This window comes from Protopterus annectens, chromosome 16.part0 (assembly GCF_019279795.1).
Source record: "Protopterus annectens isolate FY-2018-M chromosome 16.part0, PAN1.0, whole genome shotgun sequence".
Classification (NCBI taxonomy): Eukaryota; Metazoa; Chordata; order Ceratodontiformes; family Protopteridae; genus Protopterus; species Protopterus annectens.
The window spans coordinates 225,668,212-225,686,713 of record NC_056750.1 but is presented as its reverse complement, the minus strand read 5'-3'; the positions used below and the strand labels follow the sequence as shown (position 1 = coordinate 225,686,713).

The window sequence follows — 18,502 nt, the reverse complement described above, 5'->3', positions numbered from 1 at the left end:
CAAAGACATGCTGCAGGTGGATTGGACACTCTAAATTGGCCTTAGGTGTGAGTGATTGTGTGTGTGTGTGCCTTCTGTGGAAAGTTGGGCGCCGGGCTGGCAACTCAACACTGTAAAACTCTACTGCCAATCATGAGCGGACAGGTGATCCTCTGTGGTGACTCCTAACCAGGAAAAGCCAAAAGAAGATTAAAACTCTTTTGTCCATGTCTATGATGTGATTAATGTGCCACATTAGATGAAATGCTGTGGTAGGGATCAATATCTATGTGTCTAACAGTACTGTGAATTACACAGTAAGGGAATGGACATCATGAAGGAGTAAGTGATATGCTCTACATCAATTCTGTATCACGTGAAGACACAAAGGAACCTGCAGTGTCAAGTTACACATGAAGTGAATGTTAATAAGGGAAGTCAAAAAGGTGATGACATAGGGATTGAGCAGGATGGTGGCACAGACATATGTAACACATTGCAGTGCAACTCATGCACCTCTGATTAATATCACTGCAGTATGTGGTGTTTCCAATTACATTTGTAGTGTGCATGAGAAATAGCAGTTAAGTATATAACATTTGCAGACTGATATCAATGCATAGATGCAAATTATATCAATATTACAGTCACAAGACACGAATGCCAAGAAATTCAACTCCTGGCATCCATGTCAAGAACCCATTATTTAGGGTTATGACTGGTGAGATCACATTTACATTTACCTTTCATGTCTCTCCACTGTCCATATTTTCACAGAATGTCCAGATTAGTGATTCATAATTTTAGTTTGTTCCTCATAAAATCTGTGTTTTTTTGGACAAACTACTGAGGACTGAAGCCACGAAATAACAACATGTACTGGAGTTTCAGAGTTCACATCCTTTAGAAAATACATGCAAACACAAATCATGTTATTCTAGCACGTTTCTAAGTTTGTTACTAGAACTTAGCGACATGTTACTAGAAGAGACAGCAGGCAGAAACAATTTTTTTATTCTGCCACTGTAATTTTCTGGTCAGTATATGCAGGTTTTACTGCCTAGCATGGGACCGGGCATTAACAGCTTTTGGAGTTGGTGCTTAATATTGGTTACGGTCATGTTGTAGGCCATTGTGGTGCTTAACTGATTTGTCTTTTTCTGAATATTGGAGAATAATCAGTGTGCTCCATGCACCACAAGAATACCAAAGTCATAGAAGTCTTATGCTTCCAATGTTCCAAACTTCCAATGTTCCAATGCCACTATAAAACTAATTATAAACATTTGCTTAGCAGGTGGGCTCACTTGGCTCACAGACCCTTTTCATGGGTGATTTTGGTGAACTGTTCAGATAAATAACTTGCTTAGGGTCACACAGTAACCAAATGAGGGGATCAAACCCTGTAGTGCAGGAAATATAGGTCATAACAATAGCCCTCAGTGCCAGCTGTGCTATAAGATGTGAAGCATGGCAAACCTCAATCACTGTTCTTCCCAGTGATAATATTAATGTCAATACTGAGAAAAATATCCCACGGTGAGGATTAGCATGGCCATAGCTGACAACCTTTGATGTAAAGTCTGTGGAACACCCACTTCACAATGATGGAAGAAGTGACAGACTGAGAAGGAAACATGAAGCAATATCCCACCCTCGTTGCCTTAGAAACATGCACTGATTGAAGTGGAGTGGACTCATCTTATCATTTATACTGTGAGAAATGAAAGCTGTTAGAGAATCTCCAAACATTATATTTATGTCTGTCTCATTTGCTTAATGGTGCACACTGATGCCAACCAATGACAAGTCTTAGTGCATGTGTAGGTACTTTCTTTAATTGTGCTATAAGATGAGAAATAGAAGTAGGCTTTTCTGCTAGATTCCAAGTATAAAATCGGTTATCCCTTTCATAAGCCATTTTTGGCCATATTTGTGCTGTGCTTATTTATTTTTGTACCAGATTAAAGGTGAGAAATGGGAAAATAGGGCAGAGATGAACACAGGAAGCAAACAAAGGGAAGAACACCAAAGTGAGTAAATCAGGATTGATCAGGATGGAGGTATGGAATCATATATCAACTATTTCAGTAAGTTAATAATGTATGTGTGTGTATATATATATATATATATATATATATATATATATATATATATATATATATATATATATATTTACTATTATTTGTGCGGACGACAATCTGTCGACACATATGCTGCCAAAAATCAGATTGTCATTCACAAAATGTAAAGTGTGTTTGACAAACTGTACAGAGATCAAGGTACAGTGAAGACTGGAAATTCATCCATATCCCCACTGTAATGCGATCTCAGAGTTGGAATATATTGCAAAAGGCTAAATAATTAGCAGGGGGTGTGGGGAGCACAGCAAAAATGTGATATGTTGTATAGGAGTTTGATTAACATCAGCTTCTATATGGATATCACATGATGTTTTCAGTGACAATGTCGACTCAAATAAGTTGATCATTTGGATCGACATTGTGACGTAGTTGAGATTCTGGTTTCTATGGTTTACTTTGACATTGCGACGGAAATTATTTAGCCTTTTGCAATATTGATAGAAAACTATATATATATATATATATATATATATATATATATATATATATATATATATATATATATATATATCATGTCTACATTTTTGGATAAATACTGTGTGACACTAACATAACAATGCTGTGTGACCAACTGAACTAAGTTAGATGTGTGATACACAAACATAAGTGAAGTAGAGAGTTATGTAGAGGACATTATTGTTTTGTGGGACAGATGCCATTTTTTTCTGAGAGAGATGAAAGTTGGGGAAAGACGTCAAGAATGAGTAAGTGCAGACAATGTTAAACAGGGAAGCACCTCAACCAGTTACTCAAACATGGTTTCCATACGGCTAAATTGGCATTGTATCTAATGTCCACTGAGCTGACCATGTTAGTCTCAGGCCTTCAGGTATGACGGTTGTGTTGAGTGCAGGAATCGGAGCCGGCTTGTGGATTTTGGACTATGGTTGGTTCTTTTGGGTCGAGGACTGGTCCAGAATTTGGAATGTTGCTGGTGCTGGTGGATGGAGCTGACAATCTCGGTGAGGATGGTGTGGAAGGAGAGGACTGTTGTGACCACCTTAAACTGTTCGTGCTTCAGGTAGTAGTGTGCTGATGGAGAGGACTGCAGTGATTGGAGATAAATGGACAGGGACTTTAGAACATTTGTTGGTGTTGAGATGGAGCTGGTGACAGTATGGATGGTGTGGATGATAGGAATGCTACAGTCACCAAAATCGCCACTAGGATGGACAAAGCACGTTTTTTGCAGCTCGATCGCTTGGACACTGTTTTTACTGTTGCTGTGGTTGCTGTTGTTGCTGTGGTTGCTATTGCTCTTATGTGTTTGTTTTTAAATAGTACTTTTTTTGCACATGAGCTTTGAGAAATGTAATTTCATTCACCTATGCACTTGCTGTATGGTCTGAATGGCAATAAAGTTCTACTTGACTTGACTTGACTTGACTAATGTCAAGAATCACCCCACTAGCTCCTGACTGGTTATGTAATTACTACCTCTACTGCCACAACTCCTAGTGGGTACCAATGCACCATCAACTGAAGCAAAAGCTACCTGACATAGGTGGTACAGGTAGAGCAGAAGGAGTGTAGACAGCCCTAGCAGTCTGTTGCCCAGATGTGTTGGGTATTGGTCTGAGTTTAAGTACAACAGAATTTAAAAATAGCATCTGAAAATGTCAAAGCTTGTCTTTCTGTAGTAGTGCCTGAACCCACAAGCATCATTACAGTTTCAGTGCATCCAGACTTACATGATGAGACACTTTTGTACCTATACTGATGTTAGCATGCAGAATCAACAATTTTTCAGCAGTGTATGCCAGAAGTGACTGATGATGTCTTAGTGTGCAACTGTACTTTACCAGTATTGTAGGTGTTACCGGTACCTATTGAACCATAGAGACATTTCACAAAATTGACCTGTACATACCCTGATGCTTTCTCAGGCACTCCATTCATTCATGCTGTACCTGATGATTTCTTTCTATCTGTTCAGGAGCTGGAGAGAAAGACAGAGTGCAAATAAAAATGGGTGTGGTACCATTCACTGGCAGGCTGCATGATTAGGACATTTATGTTATAATTACAGTACGAAGGTGCTGACTTGGCCTGAAGTTCATCCTCCCATTGACCAAGGAGGTTGGGCCTTTGGCGGTTAATGTCACTGTAATGGAGACGGCACTGTGCACTTATGCAAGGGATGCCAGTAGCATGGGTGAGACCCTTGGCCAAACTATTCCAGGTGTCAGCCTTTTATTGAGACTCAGAAAAGCCCTCCTACAGGAGCCTGATGCTTTAATGCTTACAAAGGAGATACAGAAAGAACTTTGTCTCCATCTCACACCTCCTCAGTACTATGAAATGAGCACTACCTTCCCTTTCCCCTTCAGCAGCCATAAGTCTCTCCTTGTAAGATGTCAGGAATAATGGCATTGAATTGGTGCCCAAGGCAAATTTCATGTTTCACATATCTTGTGCAATGATGGAGAACAGGGACAATCACATTTATGAGACAGATGCCAAAAAATGTCTTATATATGTATTGTACTGTTATAGCTCCATTGACACTTTAAGGTGCATAACTTTGTAGTCCTGCTTCCATCTTTTTTTTCTGCTGAGATTACATGGCCGGCATTAACTCCAGATTAACACATTTAATCATGGAATATATTATTGCATTCAATTTGACAGTTTTTAGTTCCTGAGCACCGTACATGCAGAGATGCATAAAAATAAATGGCATTGCTTAGTCATCACGACCAGTGGTCACGCTGCCACAGCTGCTATGTTAACAGATTTGAACCTCTGACTTACACCCTCAAAGTCTATTAATCTATGTACTACCTACACATGGCACAGAAAACCAAGTACTGAAGTTATGAGTCAGCACATATTTGAAAGGGTTTTTCTAGATGTAAAAAAATGCACAGTGAGCAACATTCCAGACTTAAAGCATCAAGGGAAATAAACCTGCAAGGTTACTTAATTCATAATTATACATCACAAATGTGGTACAGTGAAACATTGATAGCATCAGAGTACATATTGGTTTGAGATGGTAAATGTAACTTAACTTTAACAATCTATGTCTGATACTTTTGCTGTATTCCATGCATCTTGCACTGTCTTGGGATGGGGATAAATGTACTTTAATGTAATCTGTCAGTCCTTTGTGTATGTGTGCATTGTGTTTATTGTGAGTTTGCTACACACAGCATTACTTATGCATGACACATATGTGCCACAAGACAGGTATAGATAATGCACATTCCAGGTTATCACGCACATTCCAGGTTATCACAGCAGTGGAAATCACTGAAAAATTAATTCACATGACAGGATTCAAACTCATGTATAGCTCAGTTACAGTGCAGCAAACACAGCTTTTCACAGATATGCCACAGAAGATGTTAGAGAAAAAAGTGAGAAAAGATGATCACTGTAATGGTGTACACATAAACAGTAGAAACAATATTACAGAGAGGTCTCACACCCTCAGTGGATTAGGAAAGTTCATGCAGTACTCTGAAATGAAGAATCTGTATTATTACTACATTGATACCAGGGAATGTAATCACCTCACATTACTTTGACCACATCTGTGGTACAAGTCACAGTAAGTGTAAGTGCTGAAATGCTTAAAAGTAAAACTATGTGGTGATATTATTAGTGTTTTCTGTCATGCCTCTAGTTTAAATAACTCAAGTGATGGTCAGCATATTATTAGCGCGGCCAAAGGATTTTACTTTGTTTTTTGCCATAACATGTGAAGCATCATTTAGCATTACCAACCCATGTGCGGCAGTGCTGCTCATTGCCAAGCGTCATACACCATTGTTACTGTGCACTGAGAGAGTATTTATTTAAATGTCTTAATCTTTTCTGTAAGTGTGCATGTATGTATTGTGTTTCTGTAACTCAGAACATGCTAGATATTCACTGAGAAGAGTAGTACCTATGAATGACACACATCTTTCACAGAACGTGTCAGTAACACACATTTCACATTATTGTAGCAGTGGCCATCAATGAAAAAGAATTGCATAGCACATTATTTGAACCCATGCATACCTCAGTCACAGTTTACTAATGAAGATCATTACACAGATATGGCACTGAGGGTCTCAGACTACAAGGCTTCATAAGATGTTCCTTGTAAAGGAAAGAATTTATAAAAGTGCAACAGACCCACAGTAGATCAAAAGCATGGATGTTGTATGCTTAAATGGAGGTTTCACATCATTCCTAAACTGATGCATGGCAGCTGCTGCAAAAATTATTAACTTTCGTATTATTTTTAATGTCAGATTTGCTTACTGATACACAATATTGCAAAACTTAGTTGCATGACAAAGGGCATATGTTGGTTGTTGTGTCTTTCGGCTTATCCCGGTTAGGGGTCGCCACAGCAGAACTCCGGTCCGCTAATGTTTGGTAGTGGATTTTTACATGCCGAGTTACCAGCCCTGATGCACAACCTTCAACGAAGGCACTCCCATTCAAGCATGCCTCCACACAGAAGACGCTCTAACTGAGAATCGAATGGAACAACGTCTTGCTGTGAGGCGACAATCCTACCGCAGCACCACTACCGTGGGTATATGTTGGTATTTTTCTTTATTTTTTACATTTATGCCACAGGCAGAGAACTAGCAGTGAGCTTGATGGATATTTACAAAAGGAGAAAAGCACACTGGTGTGGTTGCATACGGTATATGTGGCAATGTGTCTCTTGTGTTTATATACATTTGGACAATGTTCATTGTTGGAAATGAGATGATACAACAGATAGGAGATGGGGAAGAAAAGGATGATTGAAAGATGGTGGAATGGCGTAATAAGTACATTGTCATCATGAAAGTGTTAGGAATGCCGTAATAAGTACATTGCTGCCGTGGTAAGTCACCTCTCACAAATGGTTTACTCTCATGTGATTGAAGTGGAGTAGGTTGAATCCACTTTGCGTGAAATCTGGAACTCCAACTGTGACAATATCAAACTCCAATATTGCTGAAGTACAAATCTCACCCCTATCTCAACCCATGTTAACGCTTTATCCTAGGTTGAATTCAGAATGTATTTCAGCAGTATCAGAATTTGGCAATGTGACTTTTTGCAGATGTGCGTTGATGATACAATCATTGGACTGAGTCCACTTCAATATAATGATATTAAACCCTCATAAACCATCATTACAGGTGACATAAAACTGCCCAGGTGATGTATGCACACATTATAGATGATATCATGTGCATTACAGACCACCTAGAAGTTGATGGCATGATACCTTTTGTAGTTCATATACCTTATTCCCTGTTCACCAGGAGGGGGCTTTATTTTGATGTCAGTGCAGTCTGTGGTCCTCTGTATCACAGCAAAATGGGCTACGAAATAGAAGTCCAACACAGTTGTTTCTTCTTTCCTCTGGGATGTGCAAGAATCATAAATGCTTCACCACATGCTGCAGCTGGCCTCAAGAAACTGGTAAAGCATTCTGGAGGTGAATGTCTAAGATGCCTCCACTGTTTTCCCATTTGGTTGCTAGAAGCTCCCTGGAACTAATATATGTAAAGCCACACATAACTTAGTTTCTACAAGGATGGGTACTCTTATGATTCCCACAGGGTTGCAGATGAGGCCAACACATGTTCAATCCTTGTTGTATGGCATTTCTGTCCACTATGTAGCAGTCCTTAATACTGGTGTCATGGAGGGCATGATATGTTGAGTGTGGTCAGAAGTCCCTAGACCTTTGGTGTGTGTCTGGCACCATCTGCTGCAGCAGCTGCTATGAGAGCTTTTTGCAAATGCAGGTTTATAATGGCTGTGACAACCAGCAGCATACATTTTTTTCTCTGCTTGAACACAAGTATCTGGCCATCTTCATGACATGGCTGTGTGTAGTGTTTACATTTCTGAATCACTCTGCCATGTTTCTAGACATCATTAGAATCCAGCACAGCTCAGTGTGTGGATATTAGCATACATCTTTGTTATGCTTTGATTTCTAGCTAACCATGCTGTGTTAAAATGTTTCCTGAATCACAAACACTTATCTCAAACATGCTTAGTTTGATGTAATAAGAGTCTATAAATTCCAACTATACAGTATATTTTGGGTGTGTTCAGGGACGACTCATATACAGAACACTAAAAGTATTGTAATCTTGTTAGCCACATGTAAATATCTCCCTCAGAATGATTATGAATGAATGACATGGTATGCATGTTGATTCATTTCATGTTTTAATTTATAATGAAGGAATATATCTCACAGTTGCTCACATTTGCATTTTGTGTCCTTTTCTTAAAATTAGGTGCCATTTTCTTGCAATGTTTGCTTAATCAATATGCAAAATAAAATATATAAATTTGTCTTATTTTACAAAAGGAATCTCCTACACTATAAACCCAGAGTCAAGTTGGTGTCTCAGTGTGATATGAAGGAAATAACTTATTTTCTTTTGTACTCATCTGAATCTAATAAAAAAATTACTTTTCATGCAAGATGTGCAGTGGTAAATGCTATAGTAAAACAATTACAAACACTGCAAAAATAAAAGCATGCAAAAGGCCGACAATTGTCAAGAGAGCAGTTAGGTGTATGCATACCGCTAAACTGTCCAGATTTTAACAGAATGTCCAGATTTTTGCCTCATATTTTTGGCCTGTTCCTCATAAAATTTGCGGTTTTCTGGCAAGTCACTGAGGATTAATATCATTAAATAGTAACATATGTTTGAGTTTCAGGTTTCATATCTTTCAAAAAATGCATGGCGACACAAATTATTTTATTCTAGCAACAGTCTAAGTTTTTAAGAGCAGTATTTAAAATGTGTCCTTATTTTTGGGCCTTTGTCACCCCATTACTTTAACTTTGTCCAGTTTTCTTGTGCCAAGGGGTTAAGAGGTATGGGCATGGGTTACAGTGGACATCCCATTCTGATGATTGTCTGATTACAAATGATATGCCCATGCCATGGCAAAGTCACAGATTTTGGTGCTATACACAACAAGACATTTGCATTTCTCTGCACCAGACATCCTCTCCCACTTTTTCTCTGTGTCTTTGCATTCAGCAGAATTGGACATCCCAAGCTCGGTGACAAAAAGAAATTGAGGAACACATCTACACATTCAACACCATCTTGCTGATTGTCAAAGCTATCCTAATCAATAACTAATCGGTATCATTATGTATTTACAAGTAAAGATCAGCAATACAGGATGAAATGCATTGCCTTCATCCGAAGTTAGAAATTAAAAAGCATAGCAATATTTTAAGCAACATTATCTCAGCAGTATTTTAAAACACTATAAGATGAAATCACTTGGTAAAATGCTCCTTAAAGCAAGCAGGCCTAATTGCATAACTATGCTGGATTTTGATTAACACATTTAATGGGGACATAATGCTGTCTACCCAGTATTCAAAACTGCTTGAGTGCAAACGTTTTAACTTCTAGTGATGTTTGACTGGTTGTTCTCTATAATAAATGTTGATGAAGCACAACTTACAGCATATGAAACAGTTAACAATCATCAATGAAAAAAAATGCATGTTAAGCAAGCAATAATGTGTTATTGTGGATATAACACCTGCCCAGGGCTGTTCTGAGGCCCATTGCTGCAGATGGAGGCCCTCTACACCCCTGGAAGGGCATATATCTCCACACTAACGCATAAGCTGGAGGGAGTCTATATCAGAAGATCAAAGTTTCAAAACTTCGAATCTGATATGGTCGACACCATATGATCAAAGTCTTGAAACTTCAACTCTTTTAATAGAGATGTCCGTACAGCACGGAAAGGGAAGATTTCTCTTTTCTGCTCTGTATTGCGATCTTGGAGTTGGTATATTTAAGTAGTGGAGGGTGTGGGGGGTGCAGGAGGGCTTGCCCCCTGCTTTGAGCATTTAAATGGTTTGTTTTTGTAGGTTGGTGTGTTTTATTACATTTTCGATGTTTCAAGACTTTAATTATATGGTATTGACCGTATCAAATTTGAAGTTTTGAAACTTTGATAATCTAACATAGACCCCCTCCCCCGGAAGGGATTATTGTATTTAGAGAATGGGCTGCCTGTAAAATTGTTGTGTTTTTCTTACTTTTTTTATTACTACATTTTTAATATATTTTTGATGTAAAATAGTTCCTCTGCCTAATGTTCAGAGTTGTTGTAGTATATTTAAATGGTGTTGAAGGAAGCATTTTATATCCAAAATATAACATATAAATATATACAGATATTTACTTTATTTTTTTGGTCCCTAACTCCTAAAATGTGTGGTTTGCTGCCAGTCATTAGACTAAAGTCACTAAATGATGATATAGATCTGAGCTTCAGACTTTACTTCCTTCAGAAAATTCATGCTAACACAAATCCTGTTATTTAAGCTACTTTGCAATTTTATAAAAAACAGTATTTAGAATCTGTTACTATTGTTGAGCCTTTGTTCCCCCTTTATTTCAGCCTTTATCCAGATATCTTGAGCTGGTATGCAAGCCTCTTATCTGCTGCAGCCGCTGTTCGATTGATCTCACTCTGTTATATGCACGCACACACATGAGCTTCAAAAATGCATGCTAACAGAAATCCTATTATTCAAGTAATTTTATAACAGCAATATTTAAAATATGTTCTTATTTTGAGCCTTTATTGCCCTTTTATTTTAGGTTTTATCCAGATATCTTGAGCTAAGAGGCTGAGATCTACACAAGCCTCTTAAGAACTGATGTTGCTAGTGCTTGATTGCCTTCACTCTTCACACCCACTCACAAACACACACACACACACACACACACACACACACACACACACACACACACACACACACACACACACACACACACACACACACACACACACACACACACACACACACACACACACACACACACACACACACACACACACACACACACACACACACACACACACACACACACACACACACACACACACACACACCCACTCACACCCACACACACACACACACACACACAAACACACCTCACTTACATGCATGCAAGCACACATACGCTCATACACAGACAGAAACATAAAGACACATAAACATACAAACAGAGACTTTCTTCTGTTTCATTTCTTCTTACACTCACTAAACAGCAAAAGATCTGCTTAGTGAGTGCAAAATAATGGCTTGATCAATCTTGCTGTCGCTCACACGCAATTATACAGTCAAACACACATTTTTTTTTGCTATATATTTTATACTCAATAAACAGCTAAAGTGCTGCTTAGCAACTGTAAAATAATGACGATTATAAGGCTGCATTCAGTCCAAGCTCCATGGCTAACAGCTTGATTTGCTGCCATGAAGCAGCAAATATGTTTTCCATTGGGTATTGCCTGTAGATTACCATCATGCTGGACAATGCTTGTTCTCCAGTCAGGTGAAAATCTACAGATTACCCATTCTTAAGGCTACATTTATTAAACCTTTCCTAAATCACACACACACACACAGACACACACACACACACACACACACACGCACACACACACACACACACACACACACACACACACACACACACACACACACACAGACACACACACACCTTCAGATTAAGAAAATGTTTTCTTAATTAGTTTCTCAATACAGGAAAGTGGGTGTCAGTAAATAAAAATAGACCTGCCCCTGGCACAACTGTGAGACATTTCATTTGCTAAAGTGATGAAAGAATGTAACACAGCAAATGTCAGCTGTGCTTAAAAACACTGATCAAAACACAGGTATGCTGTTACAAATTGTACCAGGGTTCTCCCCTTCTGATTTCATTGTGACATCACAGGAAATCCTGCCGCTTCAATAGAAATTCTTTGATATGTGCTGAATGTTTCATATGCTTTAGTACCTTGCTAATGTGAATGATGTATAACAACGATATATATCATTTCAGAAAGGCAGTGATTATGATCTGCTCACACAGTTTTGTACTTCTGTTGTTTTGTTACAGTAAGTATGGAATGATTGAATAGAAAGTGCTTGATAGCATCATGAAATAACTAAATATCTTTCCTTTATTGTCTTGCCATTTACCTGAGACAAGTAAGTATTGCAATCTGTTTCCAATAATAAGTTTACATTTTTATTATTTTGCAGAACCATGCTGTGGAGCATCAGTGACCCAGACAGAACCCAATTTAACAGCATTAGAGGGAACAAATGTTACTTTAGACTGTTCATCGGATGTATCTGCTAACAGCATGTATTGGTATGTTCAGGAATTTCAAGGAACACCAGAGCTTCTTGTTCAAAGTTATGCAAATCCTGAAAATTATGCAACAAGAATCCGTGGACGAGCAAATGCTGTTTTTAGCAGCACCAACAAAACCTTCCCCCTGACTCTCTCTCTCCTGAGAGTGTCTGACAGTGCCGTGTATTACTGTGCCTTGGATGCACAGCATATTATAGCAATACAAGCGCTCTTACAAATATAGGAAGCTGTCAGAACTGGAGCAAAAAAAAGAAGAATATCTGTGAGTGCTGTAGGAATACAAATTAATATCTTCTTAATGTTACACAAAAGGCACACACATGTATGCATAGCTTTAATTACTGTATATGTAGATATTTAACTTTATCACAGAGGGATTTTCTCTGTTCTGCCAAAACACAAGTGCTTGAATAGTATACATACATGCTTTGAAAACTGAACTATTCTTCAAACTTGCAAAAGAAAAATATAAGTGCTCAATTTCATTGCAAAAAATATACATTATTTGCTGATTTACCAAATGACTGAGACAGTGATGACAATTATATTTAGTAGCATGTAATGATTTGCAGATCCATTTAGTTAATGATGTATATGCAGTGTTTCTACCACGCTGTATCTTTAGTGAAAGCTGCAATGAATTTCACACAATAAACTGTACTCTCCTCAGTGACATTAAGTTTTCAGGATATAGCTTTTTGTGAATTTTGAAATGATGAACAGTGATGCAGGTCTCTAACAACCTATATTGCCCTGGGAGAGGATGTATAATCAGTAATTTTTGGAACATGTGACAAGCAGGGTTAGTCATCCGGCAGTGTGAACATTGGTTCTAGCTGATGACCACTGTTGATGTGATATCCCAATTCCATGTAGAAAATGGGAGACAATGTCAGTGCTGATGGCTAGTAGGTATAGCCAGACAGATACCAATAAAATGGGGCATCTGATATGATAAATAGATGCCTCAGACCCTGATACATTTAAAGTACAAACCATCAAAATCTGTTCTGCACATAAAAGGATATATTTGTCCGAGACATTACTTCCATAAGTGAAGGTGAGCAGGTAATAGGTAATAACACACCTCACAACTGTCTAGATTTTGCATTAGATTTCTGGTCTCTTATAATTTCTGTTTTATTTTTTGGCAACTTGTGGAAGACTGAAATTGCTAAATAATGACAGAGATTTAAGTTTTAGACTTCACATCCTTCAGAAAATGCATATAAATCAAAATCTGCTCTTCTAACTCCTTTCTAACTTAAGAACACTATTTAAAATCTGAACCTCATTTTTTACCTTTGTCCCCCTTTATTTCTGGCTTTATCTAGATATTTTTGCACTTAGAAGTTGAGAGGTATGGGTAATAGCGTGACAGAATCTTTTTTTAACCACAAGTTCCAGCAGTTGTGAGAAGACTTTAGCAAATAGTTCACAATGATAGCTACAAGTTTCACATTTTACACACACACACATATATATATATATATATATATATATATATATATATATATATATGTTCATAGGTTCATAGGGAGGTACTAGGCTATTGGCCCTAGGGCCTATATAAGCCTAGCCAAGAAGGTACCCTGGCTTTCGCCACCCAAGAAAATTATTTTCCTGTTCCACTGTCGAGCAGAACCACAGAAGTGATCCCCGGGGTGAATATCCTATTTCCCATCCAATCATCAAGATTTTTCTTGAACAGTGTGAATGAGGAGCTTGGTTTGATATAGATAGGTAGTTTGTTCCAGAGTATGGGAAGTCTCTGGGACACGAATCTATCCCTCCAACATGTTCTGTTTATTGTGGTGACAAGGTTTAGGTCCCTAGAGCATGTAGCTTGGAAGGATTTCTTTAAGTGGAGCATGTCCAGCAGCTCTGGGTTTGACATAGCTTTGTATGTTAGGCAGAGATCGCCTCTGAGTAGGCGATATGCAACAGAGTAAAGCTGCAGATTTTTGAGACGGTCTGCATAGGGCATCTGTTTGAGGCCAGTAATCCTCGTTGTAAGGTATTTCTGCGTTTTTTCAAGTTGTTGTAGATGTCTTGTGAGGTACATACCAAAAGAGGCATTGTACTCTATAATGGGTCTAATGAGTGATAAGTACAGGGGAACAATGACCTATCTTTTCCTGGATGAGAAACCTTTTGTGATGAGGTGTGCCACGTAGAAGGATTTCCTGACCACAGTGGTGATGTGATTATCAAGGGAGAGACTACTGTCCACCTGTGTCCCAAGGTCTCTTATCACACTTTCAGTGTTAAGTTTACTACCACCTATGTGGTAGTTCATGGGTACAGAGTTTTTACCAATGGGGATGATAATGCACTTTTTGGCATTGAGCTTGAGGCCATGACTTTGACACCAGGCATCTGTCTCAGTGAGGCCATTTTGTAGGATGTCCACATTGTTAGGAGTTTCGATTACTGCTCCTAGTTTGCAGTCATCTGCAAACTTCGTTAGTCAAAGACCTTCAGTGTTAGCCTGTACTTCAGAGAAGTAGATACCAAAGAGAAGAGGACCCAGGACTGAACCCTGTGGTACTCCACTTGTCACTGGTCTGAAGTCAGATTTGGAGTCTTCTACTTTTACAGTGTGGGTTCTGTCACTGAGCCAGTTGACAACCCATCTTGTGACTTAGGAATTTATACCTAGTTTAGTGAGTTTACCTATAATGCCAGAGTGGGGGATGGTGTTGAAAGCCTTGGCATGATCTAGATAGGCTGTGTGAACCACCTTACCATTGTCTACGGCTTTGGTGACTGCTTCAAAGAAGTCTATCAGGTTTAGGAGACATGATATGCATTTTACAAACCCGAACTGGGTGGGGTCCACAGTTTGGAGATTACCAATGTCTTTGTTTATAAGTTCCATGATAATTCGTTCCATGGCCTTGCAGACCAGGCTCGTCAGGCTAATGGGGTGGTAGTTCCCATGGTCCGTGGTGGCTACCCCTTTGTGGAGTTGGATAACCGTTGTTGTGCGCCATTCAGTGGGCACAAAGCTTGAGGTGAGGCTATGATTGAACATGGTACTTAGGTGGAGTGCCAGTTCTCTCTGTAGTTCATGTAGAATGCAGCCTGGGATGTTGTCAGGTCCCATGGATGCTGTGTTCTTGGCTTTGGAGAGTGTGGTTTTTACCTGTACAGCCATGATTACAGGAACTTTGCATTCTTCCGGTATAGAGATGGGCCTTTTAGGGGTTGAGACAGGGATAAAGTTAGCACTGAACCTATCTGCCAGGATGTTGGCAATATCAGTTGGTTCTGTATATTTAGTGCCATTGTGCTGTAACTCTGAGCAGATCTGAGTGTTGCCTTTGAGATTCTTGACATAGCTATAGAATATTTTATGGTTGTCTTTAGAATCAGTGGCAATTTTGTTTTCGTAACTAGCTTCGGAGGACTTTATGAGGGATCTCATCTTCTTACTGAGGCTGACCAGGGAGTTTCTCCAATCATGGGATTTTACTCTTTTTTGCAACAGTTGCTTTCTTCTGTTGTAGAGTTTGTTTATGGCAGAGGACAACCAGATTGGCTTCATTCTTTTGGAGGATAGCATCTTAGTTCTGTTAGAGATAGCACGATCCATGCACTCGTTTAAGTGCTTATAAAGTGCAACTGTGTAGGATTCAGCAGTTGTACCTCTATTGTCAGTCTCCATGGGTGTCGTGAAGTTTGCCACTTCTGTCTTAAGAAGCATGAAGTTGGCTTTGGAGAAATTTTTTACATTAGTTTCCCTTATGGGGGTGGGGACGGGATGTGGATGTCTAGGGTGATTAGCTTGTGGTCAGATATGAACAATGAGGAATTGACCTTTGGTGTGGAACACTGGTCACCCATGTTGGTAATGACCAGATCTACGATATTGCTGCCCTGGTGGGGGTGTGGATAAGTTGATCCAAGGCATTGGAATTTATGAATGCCAGAAAACGTTGAGCAAAAGAGTTGGTACATGAGTTGTTTTCCCAGTTAATGGTGGGGTAGTTGTAATTGCCCATTATTAGGGTGTTGGGTTGTACCCTAATATTTTCCAGTGTATCTAGAAATGAGGAGTGGGAATCCTGGGGCATGGTGGGGCAACTGTAGTAAGCTACAATTTGGATTGCGGTCTTGCCCAGAGTTAGTTGCAGTTGGATAATCTCGGATGCATTATGCTGAGCAACTAGCCTGGAGGTGTGGGTATCCTTAATAAATATGGGCACACCTCTGCCTTTAATGTTTTTCGGTCCAGGTTAGGTGGCCAAAAGGTGTGATATGAATTGTAACCTGGTAATGCAAGGGTGCTCTCTGGAGCCATGAACCTGGTCTCTGACACTGCACAGATGTCGATGTTCTCCATTTTAAGGAGTGCCTTGAGTGAGTGCATTTTGAGATTTAGACTTCTAGCATTAAGGAGCATTACCCTCAGATTTTGCTTGCCTGTACCTGTTATGGTGGTGAATTTGTCATTTGAACCTTGCCTAATAAAGGCACTATAGGGGTGGCAAGTGCCTTAGCCAGGATCCAGAATCCCAAGGGTGACAGGTGCAGGCCATCTCTGGCAAATCTCTGGCAATGCATCATGGTTTGTCGAGCATGTCATCCCAGGCAGACAGATACTGTGTGTATATATATATATATATATATATATATATATATATATATATATATATATATATATATATATATATATATATATATATATATATCTATATATATATATATATATATATATATATATATATATATATATATGGTCTACTTCACTTGATTGAAAGCTCACTAGACTGAAACTCATTTCACAGCGCACACTTGACTGAAAGCTCACTTGACTGAAACTCATTTTGTTGAAAGGTATATGCCCTTTTCCCCATTGTAGTGCAATCCTGGAGATAATATATATAGTAGGGGAGGTGCAGCCCTCCCACTTTGGGGGGGAGTGTGGGGGCATAGCCATCCACATAGTTTGGGTATATATTGTGTTCTAAAAAGAGTTATTCTATTCGGACTTTCCCGGTCAACAAATGATAAATAAATAAATAAATATTCATTATAGTTGTAAGTATCCATGTATATGGTTTAAAATGTATAAAATAGTTGAGGGGCTTTGCCCCCCCATACTATATATATATTGACTCCAGAATCACATTACAATGGGGAAAAGGTCATATATTTTTCAATGAAATGAGTTGCAGTCAAGTGAGCTTTCAGTGAAGTGTGCTCTTTCAAATGAGTTTCAGTCTAGTGAGCCTTCAGTCAAGTGTAGTAGACCCATATTTATATATATATATATATATATATATATATATATATATATATATATATATATATATACATATATATATATATATATATAGAGAGAGAGAGAGAGATGTATGCACACACACACACACACACACATATATTTATATATATATATATATATATATATATATATATATATATATATATATATATATATATAAACTTTGCCATATTAACATTTTTGAACTTTGTCCCTCTTTACATCTGGCTTTGTCCAGATTTCTTGCTCTTAGAGGTTGAATGGTATGCGCAATAGTATGACAAAAGCTTTTTTAAGTACAAGTTACAGCAGTTGTAAGAAGACTCTAGAAAATAATTCACAATGGTAGTTATAGGTTTACTGTTTGACATTATGTATTTAAATATATGTATACACACACACACACACACACACACACACATATATATATATATATATATATATATATATATATATATATATATATATATATATATATATATATATATATATATACCCACATACATACAAACAATATGCATGCATATATAAATACAATTATGGTTTGTTTGATCTGTAGATCATTTGATCTAAAAAACACAGTAACTCATCTGACTGAAAACTCATTTGATCTAAACCATAACCCATGGAAACTCATTTCACTGATAATGTTATATACACCAATAATATCTCCAAAAATTTTTTTTATGTGGTTGAAACCCCTTGCACCCTTTCCCCCCACACACACCTTACTCCACAATTATGCATCCATGAAGAAGAAAGAATACTCTTGACACACTGAATCATTGCTGAAGCACATACACAAACTTCTTTACATGAAGGTACAACTTAACAAGAATTAACAAGGAACTAATAATGTTTAATACTTATTTGCATTATAATTCTTATCCTCCAAAACCAAACAAAGGTAATTTTCTACAAGC

At 38.2% G+C, this 18,502-nt stretch overlaps 1 gene segment (V, D, J or C); it reads left to right on the top strand.

Moving 5' to 3' along the window:
- The first annotated feature begins 11,908 nt into the window (after positions 1–11,908).
- Positions 11,909–12,943, top strand: LOC122790358. The segment is given in 2 exon segments: positions 11,909–12,045; positions 12,193–12,943. Coding segments are annotated over 2 exon segments (426 nt in total).
- Positions 12,944–18,502: the final 5,559 nt, after the last annotated feature.